This window comes from Ptychodera flava, chromosome 9 (assembly GCF_041260155.1).
Source record: "Ptychodera flava strain L36383 chromosome 9, AS_Pfla_20210202, whole genome shotgun sequence".
NCBI classification, from domain to species: domain Eukaryota; kingdom Metazoa; phylum Hemichordata; class Enteropneusta; family Ptychoderidae; genus Ptychodera; species Ptychodera flava.
This window is the reverse complement of record NC_091936.1, coordinates 2,479,880-2,502,182: the sequence shown is the minus strand read 5'-3', so window position 1 is coordinate 2,502,182 and position 22,303 is coordinate 2,479,880. Positions and strand designations below refer to the sequence as shown.

General features: G+C 37.5%; 1 protein-coding gene across 14 annotated transcripts in view; it reads right to left on the bottom strand.

Moving 5' to 3' along the window:
* The window catches only part of LOC139139745 (dihydropyrimidinase-like), a 76,262-nt gene that overhangs the window by 25,934 nt on the left and 28,025 nt on the right, over nucleotides 1–22,303 (bottom strand). For 9 of the 14 annotated variants that reach the window (XM_070708628.1, XM_070708624.1, XM_070708626.1 and 6 more), the window contains exons 2-7: nucleotides 6,934–7,022; nucleotides 5,911–6,095; nucleotides 2,145–2,309; nucleotides 1,244–1,305; nucleotides 901–981; nucleotides 416–484 (exon numbers count right to left, since the gene is read on the bottom strand). In XM_070708628.1, coding sequence (XP_070564729.1) covers nucleotides 416–484; nucleotides 901–981; nucleotides 1,244–1,305; nucleotides 2,145–2,309; nucleotides 5,911–6,095; nucleotides 6,934–7,022 — 651 coding nt within the window. Of the gene's footprint in view, nucleotides 1–415; nucleotides 485–900; nucleotides 982–1,243; nucleotides 1,306–2,144; nucleotides 2,310–5,910; nucleotides 6,096–6,933; nucleotides 7,023–10,669; nucleotides 10,883–22,303 lie in introns of all 14 variants that reach the window. The other 5 variants (XM_070708622.1, XM_070708619.1, XM_070708620.1 and 2 more) reach the window with 1 other exon arrangement.

Here is a 22,303-nt window from a genome sequence, read left to right as displayed (position 1 = left end):
CCATCCCCTTTCCATATCAAATAGTCTAACGCTTTGCACCACCCCATCCCCTTTCCATATCAAATAGTCTAATGCTTTGCACCACCCCATCCCCTTTCCATATCAAATAGTCTAATGCTTTGCACCACCCCATCCCCTTTCCATATCAAATAGTCTAATGCTTTGCACCACCCCATCCCCTTTCCATATCAAATAGTCTAATGCTTTGCACCACCCCATCCCCTTTCCATATCAAATAGTCTAACGCTTTGCACCACCCCATCCCCTTTCCATATCAAATAGTCTAACGTTTAGCACCACAATATACTGAATATGGACAAACTGTAGTGCATAAGTAGCATCTATTGCTGTTATTGACACAGCATGTAAATTGTTCTGGACATAACACTATGTCTTCTTTGTCACGGATACTTACATCTTCTGGTCTGGCCTGGGAATGACCCTCTGGTCCAGTGATACCTAAGTCTAACATCTTCTTGCAACTCTGAATATTGAAAGGAAAAAGAAGGACAGGAGTCAAGCAATGAATTACATAGCTTTCTCTGTTTGCTTTCCATCTATTATTAGATAGCACAATCAGGCTTTAATAGATAGGTTCGTCTCTTGAAAAATTCTAACATCGTTTCCTCTAGAAATGTTGATACCTGTCCTATTAACATGGTCAGAACTGGCAGAACTGGAGCTCTTCCAGCATAATGTATATGTTGTAACAAATCAGATGCACATTAAATTGTTTCAGATCTTCACATAAACCATCATAAAGTCAACACATTTACCCTTGAGATTAAAGTTGCTCTTTATCTAGTGTGATCACCTAAAATTGTTTTAGCATTGCTGGATTGTATGTGATTTGACTTGTAGTTCACTGACATTTTCTAATGGATATTATAGTTCAAATACCTCTGCGATGAGATCTCCATTTTCAGCATGGACTTGAGCCAAGGCATTCAATTCCTTACAACGTTTGAACGCGTGATACAGCTGTGGGGGTAAAAATAGAAATCACTTACAACCTATGTGTGACATTGTATCCAGCACAGTCAAATTCAGTTTACTCTGGGAGAATGGCTAAAACACTTTGACATGGTGTTCAACAATAACAGTGCAAGTCAGCAATGTTCTCAAGTTATTTCAAGTTGTGTTCTTCAAGTTGTCTTTTAATAATTTGCCATTTCTGGGGTTTAAATACTCCTGCCAAACAACTCTCCTGACAGCCTTGGCCTTGAATGTCAATAATACCTACCTCAGTATCATTCACCATAAATACATCTTTGTATGCCATAAACATTTTGAAGGAGTTGATGCCTGTAGAGGACAATTATACCACATATGAGCATTCAAAAGTGACTATCACATGGTGAAAAAATCAAGGGGTCTGTCTCATAAAGAAGATGCTTTCCTTGTCCTATATAAACATCAAAACTTACAGATGTGTGTAAAACTTACTGTGACAACATTTACTGCATAGTGCATTTAGCCAATAAAGCACCCCCTGCGATGGTATACACGATATTTTGACCAGTTCACAACATATATGCACGAGTGATAGTGAGTGCATATATGAAGTGAACTGGTCAAAATCTAGTGGTATACCATCGCTGGGTGTGATTTATTGCTATTATATAATAACAGATTATTGAAATTCTGGGATAAAACGTCAAAAAAAAGGATTTTTGCACTTGCTGAGAGCTCGTGCGTGTGCCAATCGTGGTATATTGCGAATATACCACGGTTGTTTTCATGTCTAGACCAATCAGATTGCTGCATTTGCGCCATCAATATACTGGTATGATATAATACACAATATTGAATCCTATGGACATAACTTGGAGGCATGTAATTATCATTGGGATAGTTATGCTGACACTCAATCAATATTGTGAATTTGAAAGCTCCTCCAAACAATAGGTCGATAGACTTCCAGTGTAATAAATCTGAATCTACAGTAATACCACGCCATAAATATATTCTCATCTTCTTTCATCCTACATGTACACATAAAACATAGCTATGCAATGATATTGCATTGTCATCGACCAGTGAAAAATTTGTATCAAAGGTAGAATATCTCATTCAAAGAATAGTGGTGCATCATGTGTACAATGAGTAGTAACACAATATGTGTAGTCTTGTCAGAAGCTTACCCTTTTCCTTTGTGAGAACTTCCATTTCTTCTGCCACTGTACTACTCCACCATGTGACAGCAACATGGAATGAATAGTCACAGCAAACCTTTGGATCTGCCCAACCACGCCACTTTTCATAGGCAGCTAGAAGTGATTCACCTTTCCCGGGTATCACAAAGTCCACTGTAGAAATACAACAGCCACACATGTTTTAACAACAATTGGAAGTGAAAAATGAACTGCAGATTTTTGTGCACACATAAATCTGTGCTTAAAGGTGTAGGAGATGAAAAGGAAAAACTATTTATAAAAATCAAAGCAACTGCACATTTTTATCTTCTAAAATGTCTCATTGCCCTCTCTGTTGAGTTTCCAAAAAACCTCATATATCTACATTGTGAGGACTGTAACTTTCTAATCATGGGGGTGACTACTTTTCTGATCAGAGTGAGTCTATTTACTGATCATGGTGATGACTACCTAATGACTATTTACTGATCATGGTGATGACTAACTAATGACTACTTACTGATCATGGTGATGACTGCCTAATGACTACTTGCTGATCATGGTGATGACTACCTAATGACTACTTACTGATCATGGTGATGACTACCTAATGACTACTTACTGATCATGGTGATGACTACCTAATGACTATTTACTGATCATGGTGATGACTACCTAATGACTACTTACTGATCATGGTGATGACTAACTAATGACTACTTACTGATCATGGTGATGACTGCCTAATGACTACTTGCTGATCATGGTGATGACTACCTAATGACTACTTACTCATCATGCTGATGACTACCTAATGACTACTTACTGATCATGGTGATGACTACCTAATGACTACTTGCTGATCATGGTGATGACTACAATGACTACTTACTGATCATGATGATGACTACCTAATGACTACTTACTGATCATGGTGAAGACTACTAATGACTATTTACTGATCATGGTGATGACTACCTAATGACTACTTACTGATCATGGTGATGACTACCTAATGACTACTTACTAATCATGGTGATGAACTACCTAATGACTATTAACTGATCATGATGATGACTACCTAATGACTACTTACTGATCATGGTGATGACTACCTAATGACTATTTACTGATCATGGTGATGACTACCTAATGACTACTTACTGATCATGGTGATGACTACCTAATGACTACTTACTGATCATGGTGATGACTACCTAATGACTACTTACTGATCATGGTGATGACTACCTAATGACTACTTACTGATCATGGTGATGACTACCTAATGACTATTAATGATCATGGTGATGACTACCTAATGACTACTACTGATCATGGTGATGACTACCTAATGACTACTTACTGATCATGGTGATGACTACCTAATGACTATTTACTGATCATGGTGATGACTACCTAATGACTACTTGCTGATCATGGTGATGACTAACTAATGACTACTTACTGATCATGGTGATGACTACCTAATGACTACTTGCTGATCATGGTGATGACTACCTAATAACTACTTACTCATCATGCTGATGACTACCTAATGACTACTTACTGATCATGGTGATGACTACCTAATGACTACTTGCTGATCATGGTGATGACTACAATGACTACTTACTGATCATGATGATGACTACCTAATGACTACTTACTGATCATGGTGAAGACTACCTAATGACTATTTACTGATCACTACCTAATGACTACTTACTGATCATGGTGATGACTACCTAATGACTACTTACTAATCATGGTGATAACTACCTAATGACTATTAACTGATCATGATGATGACTACCTAATGACTACTTACTGATCATGGTGATGACTACCTAATGACTATTTACTGATCATGGTGATGACTACCTAATGACTACTTACTGATCATGGTGATGACTACCTAATGACTACTTACTGATCATGGTGATGACTACCTAATGACTACTTACTGATCATGGTGATGACTACCTAATGACTACTTACTGATCATGGTGATGACTACCTAATGACTACTTACTGATCATGGTGATGACTACCTAATGACTATTTACTGATCATGGTGATGACTACCTAATGACTACTTACTGATCATGGTGATGACTACCTAATGACTACTTACTGATCATGGTGATGACTACCTAATGACTACTTACTGATCATGGTGATGACTACCTAATGACTACTTACTCATCATGCTGATGACTACCTAATGACTACTTACTGATCATGGTGATGACTACCTAATGACTACTTGCTGATCATGGTGATGACTACAATGACTACTTACTGATCATGATGATGACTACCTAATGACTACTTACTGATCATGGTGAAGACTACCTAATGACTATTTACTGATCACTACCTAATGACTACTTACTGATCATGGTGATGACTACCTAATGACTACTTGCTGATCATGGTGATGACTAACTAATGACTACTTACTGATCATGGTGATGACTGCCTAATGACTACTTGCTGATCATGGTGATGACTACCTAATGACTACTTACTGATCATGGTGATGACTACCTAATGACTACTTACTGATCATGGTGATGACTACCTAATGACTACTTGCTGATCATGGTGATGACTACCTAATGACTACTTACTGATCATGATGATGACTACCTAATGACTACTTACTGATCATGGTGAAGACTACTAATGACTATTTACTGATCATGGTGATGACTACCTAATGACTACTTACTGATCATGGTGATGACTACCTAATGACTACTTACTAATCATGGTGATAACTACCTAATGACTATTAACTGATCATGGTGATGACTACCTAATGACTACTTACTGATCATGGTGATGACTACCTAATGACTACTTACTGATCATGGTGATGACTACCTAATGACTACTTACTGATCATGGTGATGACTACCTAATGACTACTTACTGATCATGGTGATGACTACCTAATGACTACTTACTGATCATGCTGATGACTACCTAATGACTACTTACTGATCATGGTGATGACTACCTAATGACTACTTGCTGATCATGGTGATGACTACAATGACTACTTACTGATCATGATGATGACTACCTAATGACTACTTACTGATCATGGTGAAGACTACCTAATGACTATTTACTGATCACTACCTAATGACTACTTACTGATCATGGTGATGACTACCTAATGACTACTTACTAATCATGGTGTGACTACCTAATGACTATTAACTGATCATGATGATGACTACCTAATGACTACTTACTGTCATGGTGATGACTACCTAATGACTATTTACTGATCATGGTGATGACTACCTAATGACTACTTACTGATCATGGTGATGACTACCTAATGACTACTTACTGATCATGGTGATGACTACCTAATGACTACTTACTGATCATGATGATGACTACCTAATGACTACTTACTGATCATGGTGATGACTATCTAATGACTATTTACTGATCATGGTGATGACTACCTAATGACTACTTACTGATCATGGTGATGACTACCTAATGACTACTTACTGATCATGGTGATGACTACCTAATGACTACTTACTGATCATGGTGATGACTATCTAATGACTACTTACTGATCATGGTGATGACTACATGTACTTACTAATCATGGTGATGATTACTTACTAATCATGGTGATGATTACTTACTAAGCATGGTGATGATTACTTACTAATCATGGTGATGATTACTTACTAATCATGGTGATGATTACTTACTAAGCATGGTGATGATTACTTACTAATCATGGTGGTGCCTCCAGCTAAAGCAGCTTTAGTGCCTTGATAGAAGTCATCTACCGCTGTAGTTCCCATAAATGGTAACTGCATATGAGTATGAGTGTCAATACCACCAGGCATTACCAGCTTGCCATGAGCATCTATGATTGTAGCCCCTCCTGGCGTTATCAGGTCTTTTCCCACTTGACTGTAGAAGGAATTCATTCATGATATCAATTCCTCAAATCATAATTGACTTTACAATACATCAATCTAGTTGATAAAACTTTGTGGATAAATGTTCTTGATGAAAGACTTTGATGGACTTAGATGCCAGTCCTTTCAAGCTCTGCAGCACTATGCAGCACGTTATGTTTGTGGTGTTTTTCATGTTTAGTTCTGTTTGTTCTAGTTCTCCTCCAAAACTTGAGTTTAAATGCCTGGTGTTTACATTTGTAATGTCCAATGTTATTGATGACAAATAAATGTTAGTCTGGATAAGAATCATTTATCAACAATAGCGCCGGCAATGGTTCACGTTGAATAGTGTTTACAAGACGGACTATGTGAATTCAATAGTATTTCACAGTGAAAAAAAGAAAGTCTGCATGTTTTCTGCAATGGTAATGATTCAAATATTGTCAAAAATAAGTATCATACACTAAATATAACTTAAAATTCAATGATTTTCAACAGCTTTTCGGCAATTTTCAAGGAGGTTTTTAAACCAAGATATCACTTTCAAGGTATGACTTAAAGACACTTCATTTTTGTATCATTTAACAAATCATTTATAAAATATCATGCCAACTATTAACAATTTTTGAAAGTCATAGTTGGCTCATCAATTTTCCAGGACTTTCTGGACTCAAGTTCATGTTCAAGGATTTTCAAGAAATTTGCAGAAGGTCTTTTAAGGACTTCCCAGGAGTGTATGTACCCTGCAAATATTGTGGCATTTCTTGTACCTTTGATAAACACATCATGTATTCAAGAAGAACAGACATTTTAACATAGACAAAAAGAAGAGTTGTAAAGAGACATACCGAATAACTCCATCTTCGATGTAAACATCAGCATCAAAGGCGTGATCAGCATTCACTACCTTGCCTCCTTTAATCACAATTCTCTGTGTCTGAAATACAACACACCATTGATAAAAATTATATTCGTGTGCTTTAATATTATTAATGAACTTGGAACTATTCTTGCCAGTGAATCTGAATATTCTTCAAAGAAGAACCTATAAAGCTAGAAGGAGAGAGAAATTTTTCCACATAAGATGAGCAACAGAGTCCTTAAAGTAACATAAACCATATTTGATCATTGTTTGACAATGTCACAGAAAAAAAATTGAAGAAAATCGGGCAAAAACAGAGAAAAATTCACAAAAATTCATATACTCAAATTCAATGCTAATTTTAATAACACTTAATCAAGGCATCCCTCAGAAGATATATAACAACTTTGAAAGCTGAAAGACCAGCTGTATCAGGGAATATGATTTTTGACATAAAATAAGCCCCAAAAATTTGCATAAGCAAATAACTGAGAGAGGTCCTCAAAAGTAAGTTGAAACATAAGTTTGATTGTTATAGGATTTCCAGATACTGTCAGGGAAAGTGATTTTCCAAGAAAAGTAAGATATTGAAAAAATCCTAAAAAATTTGCACACAAAATTTTTTAGGTAATTTTCATGAAATTTTGTATGGTTATCCCTCAGAAGCTACACACCGAATTTAAAAGATGTCAGACCAGCAGTGTCAGAGAAGAAAGCTGTTAACTGACCAAAAATAAGAAAATCAGCCATTAGGTTAACATATGCAAATTTCCATCACATGTAAAATTTGAGGACAGTCATCCTGAGTGACCTGTAAATCAAATATGAAAATATAAAAGATTTCTGAGCAGTGGTTCAGAGAAAAAGTGAAAGGTTCACGGAGGCAGTTCACAATAAGTAGGTCTTCCAGTAAAATGATGAAAAACAAAGTGTTTAAGATAATCAAGATAAAGATTAAGATAATCAAAAATAGTAATTTTCCTCATCCCACTTGAGAAACACATTGGAAATTTCATGTATGTATTTACATTGTTTTATTTCCTTATTTGTCTTTTCTCTGTCGTTAAGGTGGGTTTGAGGAAAATTTGCGGATGGCAAATAAAGAATGTTATTCAAGGTGCCTAATGCCATTGCCTGTGTTGAGATCATTTTCTGTTGATCAAATAGAAACCCATAGCATAAGGTACCATACGGTAGTACTGCATAGTACATCAAATAATAGTTAGTTGTGGAAATGGCATGGAGAGACGATGTTAGCATTGTCTGCATTTTACATACCAACAGTTGATATCATTGTTGACTGCATAAACAGCATGCAGATATGCTTTTACACGAAGGAAAATCATCAAAGAATTTTATAAAAATGTGACCATTATAGTTTATACTCAAATACCACTTTCTTCTTAATAGCTTATTTTACATGTCAATGTTGCCATAGAAATGTGCGTTGTAGTTGTCTTAGCAACGTCATCATACAAAAATGTTGCAGCAAACCTTCTCAATAAGCATTTTCTTCACTTTCACAAGACTTACCCTTTGTGAAAGTTTTCAGCAAGAAGTTAGAAAGAAGTGTCTCTACCAAGCTCCTGCATGTATCATTGTTATAGAAGCATTAAGAATGGTAAAACCATGGACAGTAGAGGATGCGGGAGACCCCCTCTACTGTCGTATGGTAAAACAGAAATCAAAGCACCTTTAGATAAATACACTATACCAAATCTACAGTACAAATAAATCAGATTTTTGATTTTCATCTCAGTAGACACAGTTAAGGTTGTTACTACAAACACAACTGTCTAAATGCTAATGAAATACTGTAGCTCTTTGAATGCAAGGTTACAAGCCCTTGTACAAAATACCAAGAATCGGTTGTAAGCTGTAAGTGTTGACAAATTCATTTTTGAATTACTGTATATCGATAAAAAATTGCTGAAGGAGAAGTCATCCAACTTATTTCAATACAAGTGCCCATCAACAAACAGTTTGACAATGAAAAAAGACCCTTCTTAAATCAAACCAAAGCAAAATCACAATAAAAGCCAGACCATCTTTTAGTTCTCATCAGCTGCTGAGCAAGCACATGCTTCAAACATACATGAATGCACAACTAACAGGTTTTAGTTGAGTATTCTTGTAACTAAATTGGAAGATTATTATCAGAACTTGATGTTGACTGTCAGCCATTTCTAAAAACAGACTTTGTATTTCACAAAATACCTTTAGGAATCTTAGAAAAGGGTTGGTACAAAATTTTACCTACAGTTATCTATCTTACTACCAGTAGTGATTTTCTAGAGCAGAAATGCAGATTCACATTTATTAAAGAGAAAAGTTTTCAGACAGAGGAATGGTCAAACAATTGGAAGAGAGCAAGGAAACAAGTAACAAACAGGAAATTTGTACTCTACATCAATATTATGTAGCAATGGATGTGGTGGGCAAGGCATGAATTGATGTTGATATTTACAAATTAAGTCTTACATTAAAATCCTTACACAACCCTCTCTGTCATACATGAAAACCTAAAATGCCAGACTTAAATGTATCCTTGCAATCATATAAAAAAAAAGGGAAACACATTCAAATATTTCATTTCTCTGTTCCTAATGCTTGATTATCTGAATGGACTTCATTGATTCAATGGGTTGAATTTGACACTCTATGGTTTCAGCTGAATATTGTAATACTTGTATATCAGTCTTTGGTATGCTGTGACGCCACAGAGTACTGCTGGTAATTTGTGACAAATTAGGAAGGAGACACTCCAGTTAGCTGCCAGGCATACATACAGAATAGAGTATTTCATTATTGTATTTCAGAGAGCCTAGGAATACAATCAAATTTCTGAATGATGGAGTTTGATTCTGAGAACATTTTTACTCTCAGCTTTTACATGGTAATTCTTTATCAATTTTTATTTTTTTATTTTTTATTTTATTTTATTTACCTTTGAAACGGTTAAAAAAAGCAGTGTCCTTAAGTACAAAAACAAACACACACAAACAAGAAGACGCCAAAGGAAAAAGAGCCATCGTTAAACACAAGTAAATACTGAGTCTTTAAGAGCAGTATTTCTCATATTCCAGAGAGTTTTTATGTATGTCTTGATCAATTTTGTGACATTTTCTCCCACAAGATCTTGCTAAATAAAACGTTCGACCAAAAGTTCAGCTAGATACATGGAAATGATAAAATCTGGTTTCCAGTGACATGACAGATCATATTGGGAATAGGTGGATCATGATCCCATCTTGGGAGCTTGCATAAGCATTTAACATTCAGTGACAGACTGAATGCATGTGTACCTTTCTTCCAGTATAAACTATTATATTTGTACATTTTTTACAGCCTTCATCTTCACACATGTACATTATATCGGTGTGCTTGCCTGGTGTATGGCGCCATGCTTTCTCTCTGTGACTGTACAAAATATTGAATGCTTATGTTTGAGAGTTTGTTTTCAAATGGTACCAGGACTACAAGTTGGGATAGAGAAGAAAACTGCAAAACAAAGTATTGGGCAAAATGATCAAAACTAATCAAGAAAAGAAAAATAACGCTAAAAACATTGTATAGAAAGATAGAAAGAAGCTGGCAGATAGGAACTATTGCTAATTTGCTACTACATGTACGAAAGGTAATGAAAGAAAGAAAAAAGATGCACTGCATTAAAGAAATGCATACTATGGTATTACAATAAAACTATCATACATTTACAATACCTTAAGATGGGGCACTTGCTTCAGTGATCGTTTCTCTTTTTCATGATCCATTCTAACAGTTGGGGTTGTTTTCTACACACCGAGTAACTTACAAATTAGTACAACTGCTGCACACGATGGGATATGTGACACCAAGATGGCCCTCAGTCTGTTTAAGTGTAGTAGTGGAATTCAATTGTGCTTTATGAAGTCATCAACCCAAAAACATAAGACCTGTTTTCACAAAAGTGTTTTCAGTCAGTTGCGGGGAATACACACAACACAAGACATGTCTTTACATCATAAAGAAATGGCATACAATTATACCACAAAATGAAGCAGCTACAAATATTACACATCCAGGCCAAGAGATGGAATTTCAAAATTCTACATTACTCAAACACATGATTGCATTTGCAGTATGGTAGTATTTAGAGGTTACTGAGTGACCTTTGACCTATGGATGTTAGAAATTTCTATCATATCTCACAGCAAAATTCAAGGTCATTTAAGAGATGTGCATTCCATTAGTAAGACTAAAATGAGGTTATGTGACATATATGGAAAGTTAGCATAAAATGTCAATAAAAAACCTACAACATAGAAAAGTAAACCAAAGCTGACCAGTGTAAAATTCACATGCAACAAACATGCATCACAATAGATGTATGCCTGATAAAAATTGTTGGGTCTACCATTTAGTGCAAAAATATGCTTTTCACTTTGACTTTAAAATGCATTCTTTGATTTTCAATATTTTACCAAAGAGTAATTTAACATGACATATTTCTGCACAAAATTTGATGTATTTCAAATATTACACACCTTCTTTGAAATTTTTAATTACCATTTCCAAAGGGTAATTTGAGGAGATAGAATGACATATTTGGATTGGCCTTGGATGCTAATGATGACATCACATGAGGCCTTACACTGTTGTAGGTATTTGGTATTGATTCGATTTACTGGTCAGCTTGGCTGTTTCTGATTGGATAAAACGATTGCTACACAATGAAACTTATGAACCATCACCAATGTCTGTTTTGTCTTATTAATAAAACAGTGTTCTTTCAAGGTAGTTGATACAGAGACAAGGCAGGTGTTCCATAACCATAATTTCACACAGAAAGTAACAAAAGCCATGGACTTAACAAAATACTTCACTCAACACAGCCTGTATTGACAAAATTTACAACTCCCACTGATGGACATTATATGAATGTATGATGATGGTTAGCGTCTATTAATTAATATTGGAGCCTTCACCAAGGTCAATATAGTTACAATACAATTAGCATTATCTGCTATTGGTATTACATGCAATTACTGATGATAATATCCCATCACTACATCTACAACATGTTATCTTTTTGTCAAGTTTCATTGTAAATCTTGAGAAACCAAATCTTGTTATTTCTGAGAAATGGTCTACAAGTACAACTGCCTAGGACAGCGTTTCCGTTACAATTTCAAAAATTGCGTACGATTTTACGCAACTGAGTTTTTATTTGCGTAAAATGTATTCAAAATGCGTACGGTAGGAATCAGTATCTGAAGTGAGTTGGGCAGTCTTTTCTGTAGAACTTGGGAGTTTCCTGTAATGCGCATGCTCTATTAACAAAAAACAACAACCTGGGGGGCTTCAAGGTGTAGCTGAACACTTGCAATGCCGTGAATCATGTATCGTATATGATCGTTGAGCAGCACAATGAGTTCATGTTCAAAGAAAATACCTTCTGACTACGAAATTAGTGTTTTCAAAGGGCCAACAAAAAGCGGATACTGTTCAAAGTCCAGCGGCACCTCTCAAGAATGCAACCCGACAGAGTCTAAATGGTCACCCGTAAACAATTTCCAAATAATGCGAGTAATGACCATTAACTGTATTGTGTTACCAACAACGTAGACTCGGATCGATTCTCGAATTTTTTTGCATCTGTAGTGCCATAGTCTGTACAGAACTGATTGACATGACGTTTTGTGATGATGAAATACAATGTTGCATAAAGTGCTGCGGTCTGCTAAAGTCTAAAATGTTGCAATATCATGATAAATGTCACTTGCAAGCAGGTGCATATGTTCTATTTTTGTCCTGCATTGAACCACGTTCAGGCAATGTAGTGCGAGCCAAGTACATCATGTCATGGGGCGGCATTTCTCAATGCGTATTAGTTTACGCAGTCATGATTTTTTTTGCGTATTTCCGAACAATTTTGCGTAAAATACGCAAGATTTTGCGTTAACGGAAACATTGCTAGGACTTGAGTACAACTGCCATAGGACTTGAATGCTTTATGTGTACAACTGCTATAGGACTTGAATGTTTTATGGCTTCAACTGCTATAGGACTTGAATGCTCTATGTGTACAACTGCCATAGGACTTGAATGTTTTATGGGTTCAACTGCTATAGGACTTGAATGCTTTATGTGTACAACTGCCATAGGACTTGAATGTTTTATGGGTTCAACTGCCATAGGACTTGAATGTTTTATGGCTTCAACTGCTATACATTCTCGCAGGCCAGAGCAATAATTTCCGCTCCGCTGACCTACGCAAAAATCAAGCTCTGGCAGATTACGCCGGGAAACTGCGGAAGTATGAATGGGGTTAATTAATTATTCATGCGAACATATCATCAGAATTAGCCAATCACGAATACGTTTTACAAAGTCATGTCGGGTCGTAAGCTCCTCATTGTCTGTGTATACACAATCGAGCTTTCAGGGCCTGAGATCCTCTGGTTCTGTTGCACCTCTTCCGATATATGTTGCATTAAATCGACAGCTTTCAAAATTTTGACTGTTTTTCTGTCATGATCGAGAGCAACGGCGACACCATGTGGATACTATGGCTTCGATAGGTACACAGACTACGGCCATCAACGAACCCTACCCGGTCCCACTGCAAGGTCGTCCCCGTACACTCAGTGTGACTATTTTCGGACGATCTCGGTTCGGACATTCAAAGACATGCTGTTCGTTGTACTCACTTTGCTCCGTATTGATAGCGTTTTACAAGTCATGATACCGCATATTAAGTCAGGTGACGCTGCTGTCCCGTTTTGAATAGTTAGTTTTTTTCGGTAGAAGCTATTTCGGGCGCTATAAAACTTCGCGAAGTTAACACACCGTACGATCTAAAGCAACACACAGAGACAGCCCATATCCGATGTAAGCACCATACACGTCGAAATATAGTTGCGTCGTCCATGGGTTGAACGTAACTAATTTATCACAAAATTTTACAAACAGTTTTCTCAACACATCGAAATTGAAATCGAGGGTTTGAAGTTTCAAAATATCAATATTTAGCCCCTATAATCACATTCCAAATACGACGTCCGATTACTACGCACTCACTATGGAGTCAACAATTTGGCAACTTTGACCCCCCCAAATACCACTTCCGTCCTGTTAACAGTTTTAGGATAAACACAATAAAGTTTCGAAGGGTATGGTAATAAGATTTCGTACTGCTCGTTATTTGTGAAACGGCTTTGGGCGAAATTCACTATACCCTGTCCGAAAATTGTCACCAGGTCACACTGAGCGAGTGTACGCATAAGCTTATACGTGTTCGTACCCCGCTGAACTGCAAACCCATGGAACAAACTAAACCTCTCTTGGTTTGATTCCGTTGTAAGCGTAACTTTTGTGATGAATTAATGAAACATAATCGGACTTGAACAACTACGCAATTTCCCGAGATCTGTGATTTCGGCAGTGTTGAGACGATCGGGAGCCTTAGTAGCGTACATTTGTGATTTGTATCGCGGAGCACCAGCTCGAATGAAAGGGCCCAATATACCATTCATACGTTTCTAGCTCCATGTATACCCACAGCACGATAAGAAAGCTTTCAGTGTGAACCTTAATGAAGAGATCGATACATAAACGTTTATACATAACTTGTGGTAAAGTAAATTTATGATCAATAGTTTTGACCAACGGGTTTTACACAGCGGTGTTGTTCTACGTCTGGGTCGGACACTGTGCATAGCGAGGCGTGGGGCCAGCTGCTCCAGTTATGCGATACCCTTCGATATAACGCCCGTGAAACACGATGGGCCGGACGGCCTGCCATGCCTGGTAGCATACAGACTTGCCACCGCTGGTCCTTGTGCAAAGAAACCCATCTTTTCCTTGTGAAATAATTATCAATGGCGTCTTTTTGGTGTGAATAGAGCGGTTGAGTCCAAAAACATTAAACATTTACACATTGCGCGCTCTTCGTCGACAGTGAACGCTGTGTGGTTACCACCACCAAGATCAGCTCTGTAACGGGCAATCTGATTGGCTCGTAGGTTTTCCTGACTATCATAGAGCCTTGCAGCAATGCGTGAACGCTAAACGTGGCCAGTGATACCACGGCCTTTTCGGCGTTGGGTGATGAGACTCGCCGAAGAGGGCGTGGTGTATGACGATGCTGCTATAGGACTTGAATGTTTTATGGGTTCAACTGCCATAGGACTTCAATGTTTTATGGGTTCAACTGCTATAGGACTTCAATGTTCTATGATTATAGGACTGGGACTTGTGTGTTCTATGAGTACAACTGCTAAAGCAGGGAAGACACTTATTTTTTTATCCACTTGCCCTTCGGCAAGTGGGGGGTTCAGTTCACTTGTCCGAATTGGAAAACCACTTGCCCAGTATAATTTACGTGTTTGAAAAAAGCTAAAACATCGGTTTTTCATTTCACCCACTTTATTTTGAAAATTATCATGTTATCATGAGAAAATGTCAGACATTCTCATAGGGTTCTCCTCACACTTCTAAGAGTGCACGACGGCTCATGTATATTCAATTAATTATTACAGCCCCACTAGCTGTATCTTTTAGCATTCTTTATGTGATTTTACTTCTGAACTAAAACAAGTTTTTGGAATGTGCTCTTTGAGGGGTTGGAATACAAGTATTGTTAACTGCCCAGTGAGACTGCATGTGCAATTTTGAACAAGAAAAATAATAAATGTGTGCCCAAACGTAAAATGGCACCCATGCAAATATAGCAAAAACAGTGTACACCGTGCATATATCATTTGAATATTCACGGAAACAACAGAGTAGTCCAATGTAATGCATAGTGTTGAATATTTTCAACTGGGACACATATGCTTTGTTTTCTTTGTAGTATGGCGGGCAATCAAAATAATGGTTACAATGTAAATTTACTTGTCCAATTTTTCAATAAAGAATGTTTTGTAAAGCAGTGAAAGACTATATCCTGTAAATAGGTAGAATTTAAAGAAAACCACAGAAAATAGGAAGCCTTTTTTAGATCAACAAATTTCAAGATTTACAGCTATTGGGGCTTTCATATTCATAGAAAAAATTCTTACAATTCCTACATGTATAATAACAGCCATTTCAATTGTACCTTCAAGGTATTTTTGCAGTTAAAAGTTTTCACTTATCTATACTGAAAGAAAAAAATCTGTAGCTCTAAAGGTATGTTTTGAAGCTTCTGAAAATAATGTACTTCTTTGTCATGTTTTTTACTGCGCTTATATCATGCACCAGCCCTATGAAGTTTGGATTACCATTGCACTATACAAGTATCCTATGTTTTTCTAATAACCTAGGTGGTCTTTAATGCTCATGCGCAGACTAAATAGAATTTAAACCAGCAACCAAAGGCGTCGGTGTTTTTCAATGTATTTTGCAAGCTGAATTTGTCGATGTCAATTTCGCTCCAATTGCTCTTGACAGTCGTTTTAGAATGGGAAAATTCACAAAAAGAGAGGTTGGTCGCCACGGACAAGTAACTTTTGGCTTATTGACCTGAAAATTAAGTCAGTGTTCATTGAAATTTCAAAGACAGGACCTGTTGACACCAAAGCTTGCTCATGACGTGCATTGCATGCGGTCTTGCCACGATGCCACTCACTCACTGTCACTCAACAAGTTAACATTGAAGAGTACGTTTTAGTAAAAGTCTCATTTTTTGTGGTGATTTTTCACCACTAGACTTTTATTTTTACCTTATTATAAACGCTCATACAAAGCACAAAACCACTGTGTGTTTCTTTTTTTTACCGTATCGACATATTGTGAGACACCGTAACCTCACAGTCAATGTGAACGTACGCTCCACCAGCTGAACAGCTTTTTCATATGCAAAATCAGCGTATGGTATTTAACCGGTGGTATTGTTTGAATTGTGTTTTATTGGAAGCGATTATATGATTCTTTTCATCAATTCTTCATGCAATTTTATGAAAAAATCTTATGGAAATGTTCACAATGACATAATATGATACCGTGTTCCCTCGCCAGAAAATCGCTCTTGTGAATTCAATTTCTAGGTAATTATTTTTTTTTCACTTGTCCCGTCGGGCAAGTGGCATCAGAGGTTCACTTGCCCGAACGTGACTTTCACTTGCCCCGGGCAATCGGACAACCCTTAGTGTCTTTCCCTGCTAAAGGACTTCAATTTTTCTTTAAATACAACTTCTACAGGACTTAAATGTTCTATGAGTACAACTGCTATAGGTTTTGAATATTGAACACAACTGCCATGGCAACAGATGATGTGGACATGATGTCATACATGTAATAGTATACTTTCAAATATCACAAAGTTTACGCCCAGAGAATAACTCCAGCTAGAACTGCTTAAAACAATCACCATTGCCATGATATTCATCTTTGGTGACTTTAATATATCAGTAATGAATGGAAATTAAAAGGGAAATGGGTCAAAATATAAAGACACAATGTACATGTACTATGATATGGATACTTAAAGTTTCAAGTCATGAAAAGTCCTATAGATATGTCTGTAAAACAAATTGTGACCTTAAATTTTGGATAAAGCATGAAGACATTTGATGAAAACCCTTTGATTTGAGTTATGGAGATAACTATGACCTAGATTTGCATGTAAAAGAGATAAACCCCAGATGGAATGTATGGTATGAGATTGCTTATTACAAATAAAATGATATCGGATATGACAATCCATTTTATCAAATGTGTATCGATTTATTATTTGAACCACAACTGACACGTTACATCAACCTTTTATCAAACTTGGAAAGCTCAGTTTACATGCACAGCTTTGAATGTTCACTCTGTGTAAAACCTTAACTTTAAAAGAGGCCATTCAATATTAATCCTTTGCCATTTTCGATACTTGGATAAGAGGATTATTCAGCTGTTTACTAGGTTGCAAGTTGACATTTATGGGGTTCACATCTAGGCCCAGGGCCGGCCAGAACTAATCCGGCAGAATGTGAGAAGATAAGCAAATCTTTTGTCCGCGTTCACATTACGTTCAATACTGTCCTAGCCTAGATCATTTGGTAGCGTCTAGCCGACCTTTGACCAATGACTGTCTTCGACAACAGGACCATGTTCGTCCTTTTCTGGTTGTTTTTACGATTTTTGCGATTGAGACGGGACAATTTGACCCATCGATCGCTTTTAAACGAGGTATCTGGTATACAAGAGCATGGATGTAAAAAATTTTTTTACATCCATGACAAGAGTTAACTGGTGAACCTCGAAGGCGAAATCGACGGAGTGGTCGTCAGCAGCGTGAGGAAATTCGGCGGTCAAGAAGGCGCTTTGTGTTTCTGACAACAATGGCCGCAAACGCGCCGTGGGTGAATACGGTCGATCGGAGAATATGGACACGGTTCCGAAGTCGTAATTGGTGGGAAGATGTCGTTCTCCGAACTTCAAATGTTTCATCTTACGTTTGCATTGATCTGGGCTACGATCAAACCCATGCTCTGACAAACGCTGTGAGATGATATTGTAGGCGATTCGATCCCTTGACGTGCCGTCCATCAGATTTTTCACCATATCTTCGTTCCAAATGCCTAAAAGACACTTGATTTCTTCCGTAGCCCAGTTGACTCCTCGACTCGCCATGTCTAAAATGATACTGAATCGTCGAATAGGTCAAAGACTACACTGCATGTCAACTACAGAGGGCGTCAACTGGGACCTGAGTCGGACAAAACGCGTTCACATACGCTGTTTACTGCTCGGCCAGAGACCTGGGTCGGCCACAAACCACCCCTCTCGACTAGGACAGAAATTGTCCGGACAGTGGCCGGCCAGAACCGTTCACACCTGTTTTTTTGGTCGGCCACGAACCTGGCTAGGACAAGGGCCTAGTCTTTTTGGGCTAATGTGAACGGCCCTATTGACTTTGTATGGTTAGATTTGGCCGAGACATGTCTGCAGGCAGTGTGACATTATCAGCAAAGAAAAAGACACAGATGTCTCGGTACCTGTTGTATTATAAACTGACTAGACACAAAGATGAGTGAGCATTGATCAAAAGTTAGCACAGCATTGGGTCTGGGCAAATACAACAAAGTCTGAAACACTTTGGATTGACCTTCAAAATGTCTTACCCTGACAATTCAATTCTTGCAGTATCTGGAAATTGAAGGATTATAGGTTCTAGCTTACTGAGTAGAAATCACACCACATCCTCTGTCCCTTTACATCAAATAGTACAGTGACAACTGCAACTAATGGGTATGATATGTTCTTGAATCATTGTATATTGGGTGGAAGACAAATTCAGATATCATAAATCAGATATTGCATCTAATCACAATATAATTACTGGTATCTTGTTGTCATTAGCTCCACACAAGACAGATAGTATATCAGTACAAGCATTTACAAAAGAGACACCCATGGGAGAAATTTGTGATCTTTGCAGTCAGATCAATGTATACACACATCAAATTACTTAAGGTACATTACCATACTGTTGAAACTTTCCTGATGATGAAATTTGTGATAAATAATATCAGTTGTGTAATTTGTATAATTTATAGAAATAGACATGTATCCTGTAATACAGCATAAGCAGATGACAGAGCTGACAATTGCTTGATGAAGGAAGAGAGCTGTAAAGTACACTGTGTGTTTGCTAACACTGACTGGATCTTGCACTGTTGGATCAAACAGTATGAACAATGTCCTGATGCTGGTTACAGGACAAAGTGTTTACACATTATAGTAATGGTATTAAAAAGAAATATGGGGGACATTTGAACTTATACATTATATGTAGCTTACCATTATAATTAATATCCTTGCTATTAGTATTTGAATATTAGTGAAATAATAAATTATCAACCCACCAAGCACAATAGATCTATTCAAAATTCAATTCGGTGAGAAATTTAGAATGACGATTACAATGGTTGGTTGATGGGTTTTACTAGCTGGCTAAGCACAAGAAAATATATCTTAAATTTCACATCAACTTTTGTTGCAGAAAATAAGACTGCATCAAACATGTGGTTGCCTAAAGGCTTCAATACCTTCAGCTTTAATGTGACAATATTTTCACATTAAGATTTCTAAGAGGTTCATTTTCCTAATTTACCTAACAACAGCTAACTCAGTATCTCACAAATAATGCATAGAACCGACTTGTTGCAGTTCAATTCCTTACAGTACCAGGGTGTAAGTAGCCATCAAATCAACAAGCCCAGGCAAAACCCAGAGCTACCGTACAGCAGCAAAGGATATCTAGTCTTACACTAAAATACCCTACACTACCATAGCCATCAGATCCACAACCCAAGACAAAACCGAGAGCTACCGTACAGCAGCAAAGGATATCTAGTCTTACACTAAAATATCCTACACTACCATATAATAGCCATCAGATCAACAACCCAAGACAAAACCGTGAGCTACGGTATAGCAGCAAAGGATCTAGTCTTACACTAAAATACCCTACACTACCATAGCCATCAGATCAACAACCATGACAAAACCGTGAGCTACGGTATAGCAGCAAAGGATCTAGTCTTACACTAAAATACCCTACACTACCATAGCCATCAGATCAACAACCCGAGACAAAACCGTGAGCTACCGTACAGCAGCAAAGGATCTAGTCTTACACTAAAATACCCTACACTACCATAGCCATCAGATCAACAACCCAAGACAAAACCGTGAGCTACCGTACAGCAGCAAAGGATATCTAGTCTTACACTAAAATACCCTACACTACCATAGCCATCAGATCAACAACCCAAGACAAAACCGAGAGCTACCGTACAGCAGCAAAGGATCTAGTCTTACACTAAAATACCCTACACTACCATAGCCATCAGATCAACAACCCAAGACAAAACCGTGAGCTACCTTACAGCAGCAAAGGATCTAGTCTTACACTAAAATACCCTACGCTACCATAGCCATCAGATCCACAACCCAAGACAAAACCGAGAGCTACCGTACCGCAGCAAAGGATATCTAATCTTACACTAAAATACCCTACACTACCAGGGTATAAGTAGCCATCAGATCAACAACCCAAGACAAAACCGAGAGCTACCGTACAGCAGCAAAGGATATCTAGTCTTACACTAAAATACCCTACACTACCATAGCCATCAGATCCACAACCCAAGACAAAACCGAGAGCTACCGTACCGCAGCAAAGGATATCTAATCTTACACTAAAATACCCTACACTACCATAGCCATCAGATCCACAACCCAAGACAAAACCGAGAGCTACCGTACAGCGGCAAAGGATCTAGTCTTACACTAAAATACCCTACACTACCATAGCCATCAGATCCACAACCCAAGACAAAACCGAGAGCTAGTCCGTACAGCAGCAAAGGATCTAGTCTTACACTAAAATACCCTACACTACCATAGCCATCAGATCAACAACCCAAGACAAAACCGTGAGCTACCGTACAGCAGCAAAGGATCTGGTCTTACACTAAAATATCCTACACTACCATAGCCATCAGATCCACAACCCAAGACAAAACCGAGAGCTACCGTATAGCAGCAAAGGATATCTAGTCTTACACTAAAATAACCTACACTACCATAGCCATCAGATCCACAACCCAAGACAAAACCGAGAGCTACCGTATAGCAGCAAAGGATATCTAATCTTACACTAAAATAACCTACACTACCAGGGTATAAGTAGCCATCAGATCAACAACCCATGACAAAACCCTGAGCTACCGTATAGCAGCAAAGGATATCTTGCTGTGAGTCTTGTACTCAAATACCATACACCACGTGGGTGTCAGTGATTCAAGAAAATGAGTAAAAATTATTTATGGTTTATGAATGGCAGAATAGAGAATACAACTGGGTGATATTTTCTGTATTGCAAAAATGTATCAAAGCTGGAATCATATATTAGGAAGACCTCAATCAAATTTGAAAACATGGGTTACGGGACCATCAAACGATGCAACAGAAAATAAAAGTTGTAATGAGTATTACTGCAAATGACTGGTACATTATTGTAATATTAGATACAGTATTAGAATGGCATTGCTGCAGCATGTCCAGTTTGGATCACATATTCTAATTCCACAACAGCAATACATGTTTATCAGTACAAACATGTACATGCCTAAGCTTGAAGTGTGTAGAGAGACCATCCGTTTCGTTTGCAGATGAACTTACAGCAACATGTTGACTGTATATAATTATAATATCAGAAGTAAACCACTACTAGTACTACCGGTACATGTTTTATGCAATTGACAACATCATACTTATAGCAAGTGTCCATGGATAAAGTTATATTTATGACATACAGTAACTTAACCCTTTCATCCCCAGTTCCCTGTATACAGATCCAACTTTACCATAGAAAACAATGGATTTGGGACAAACCA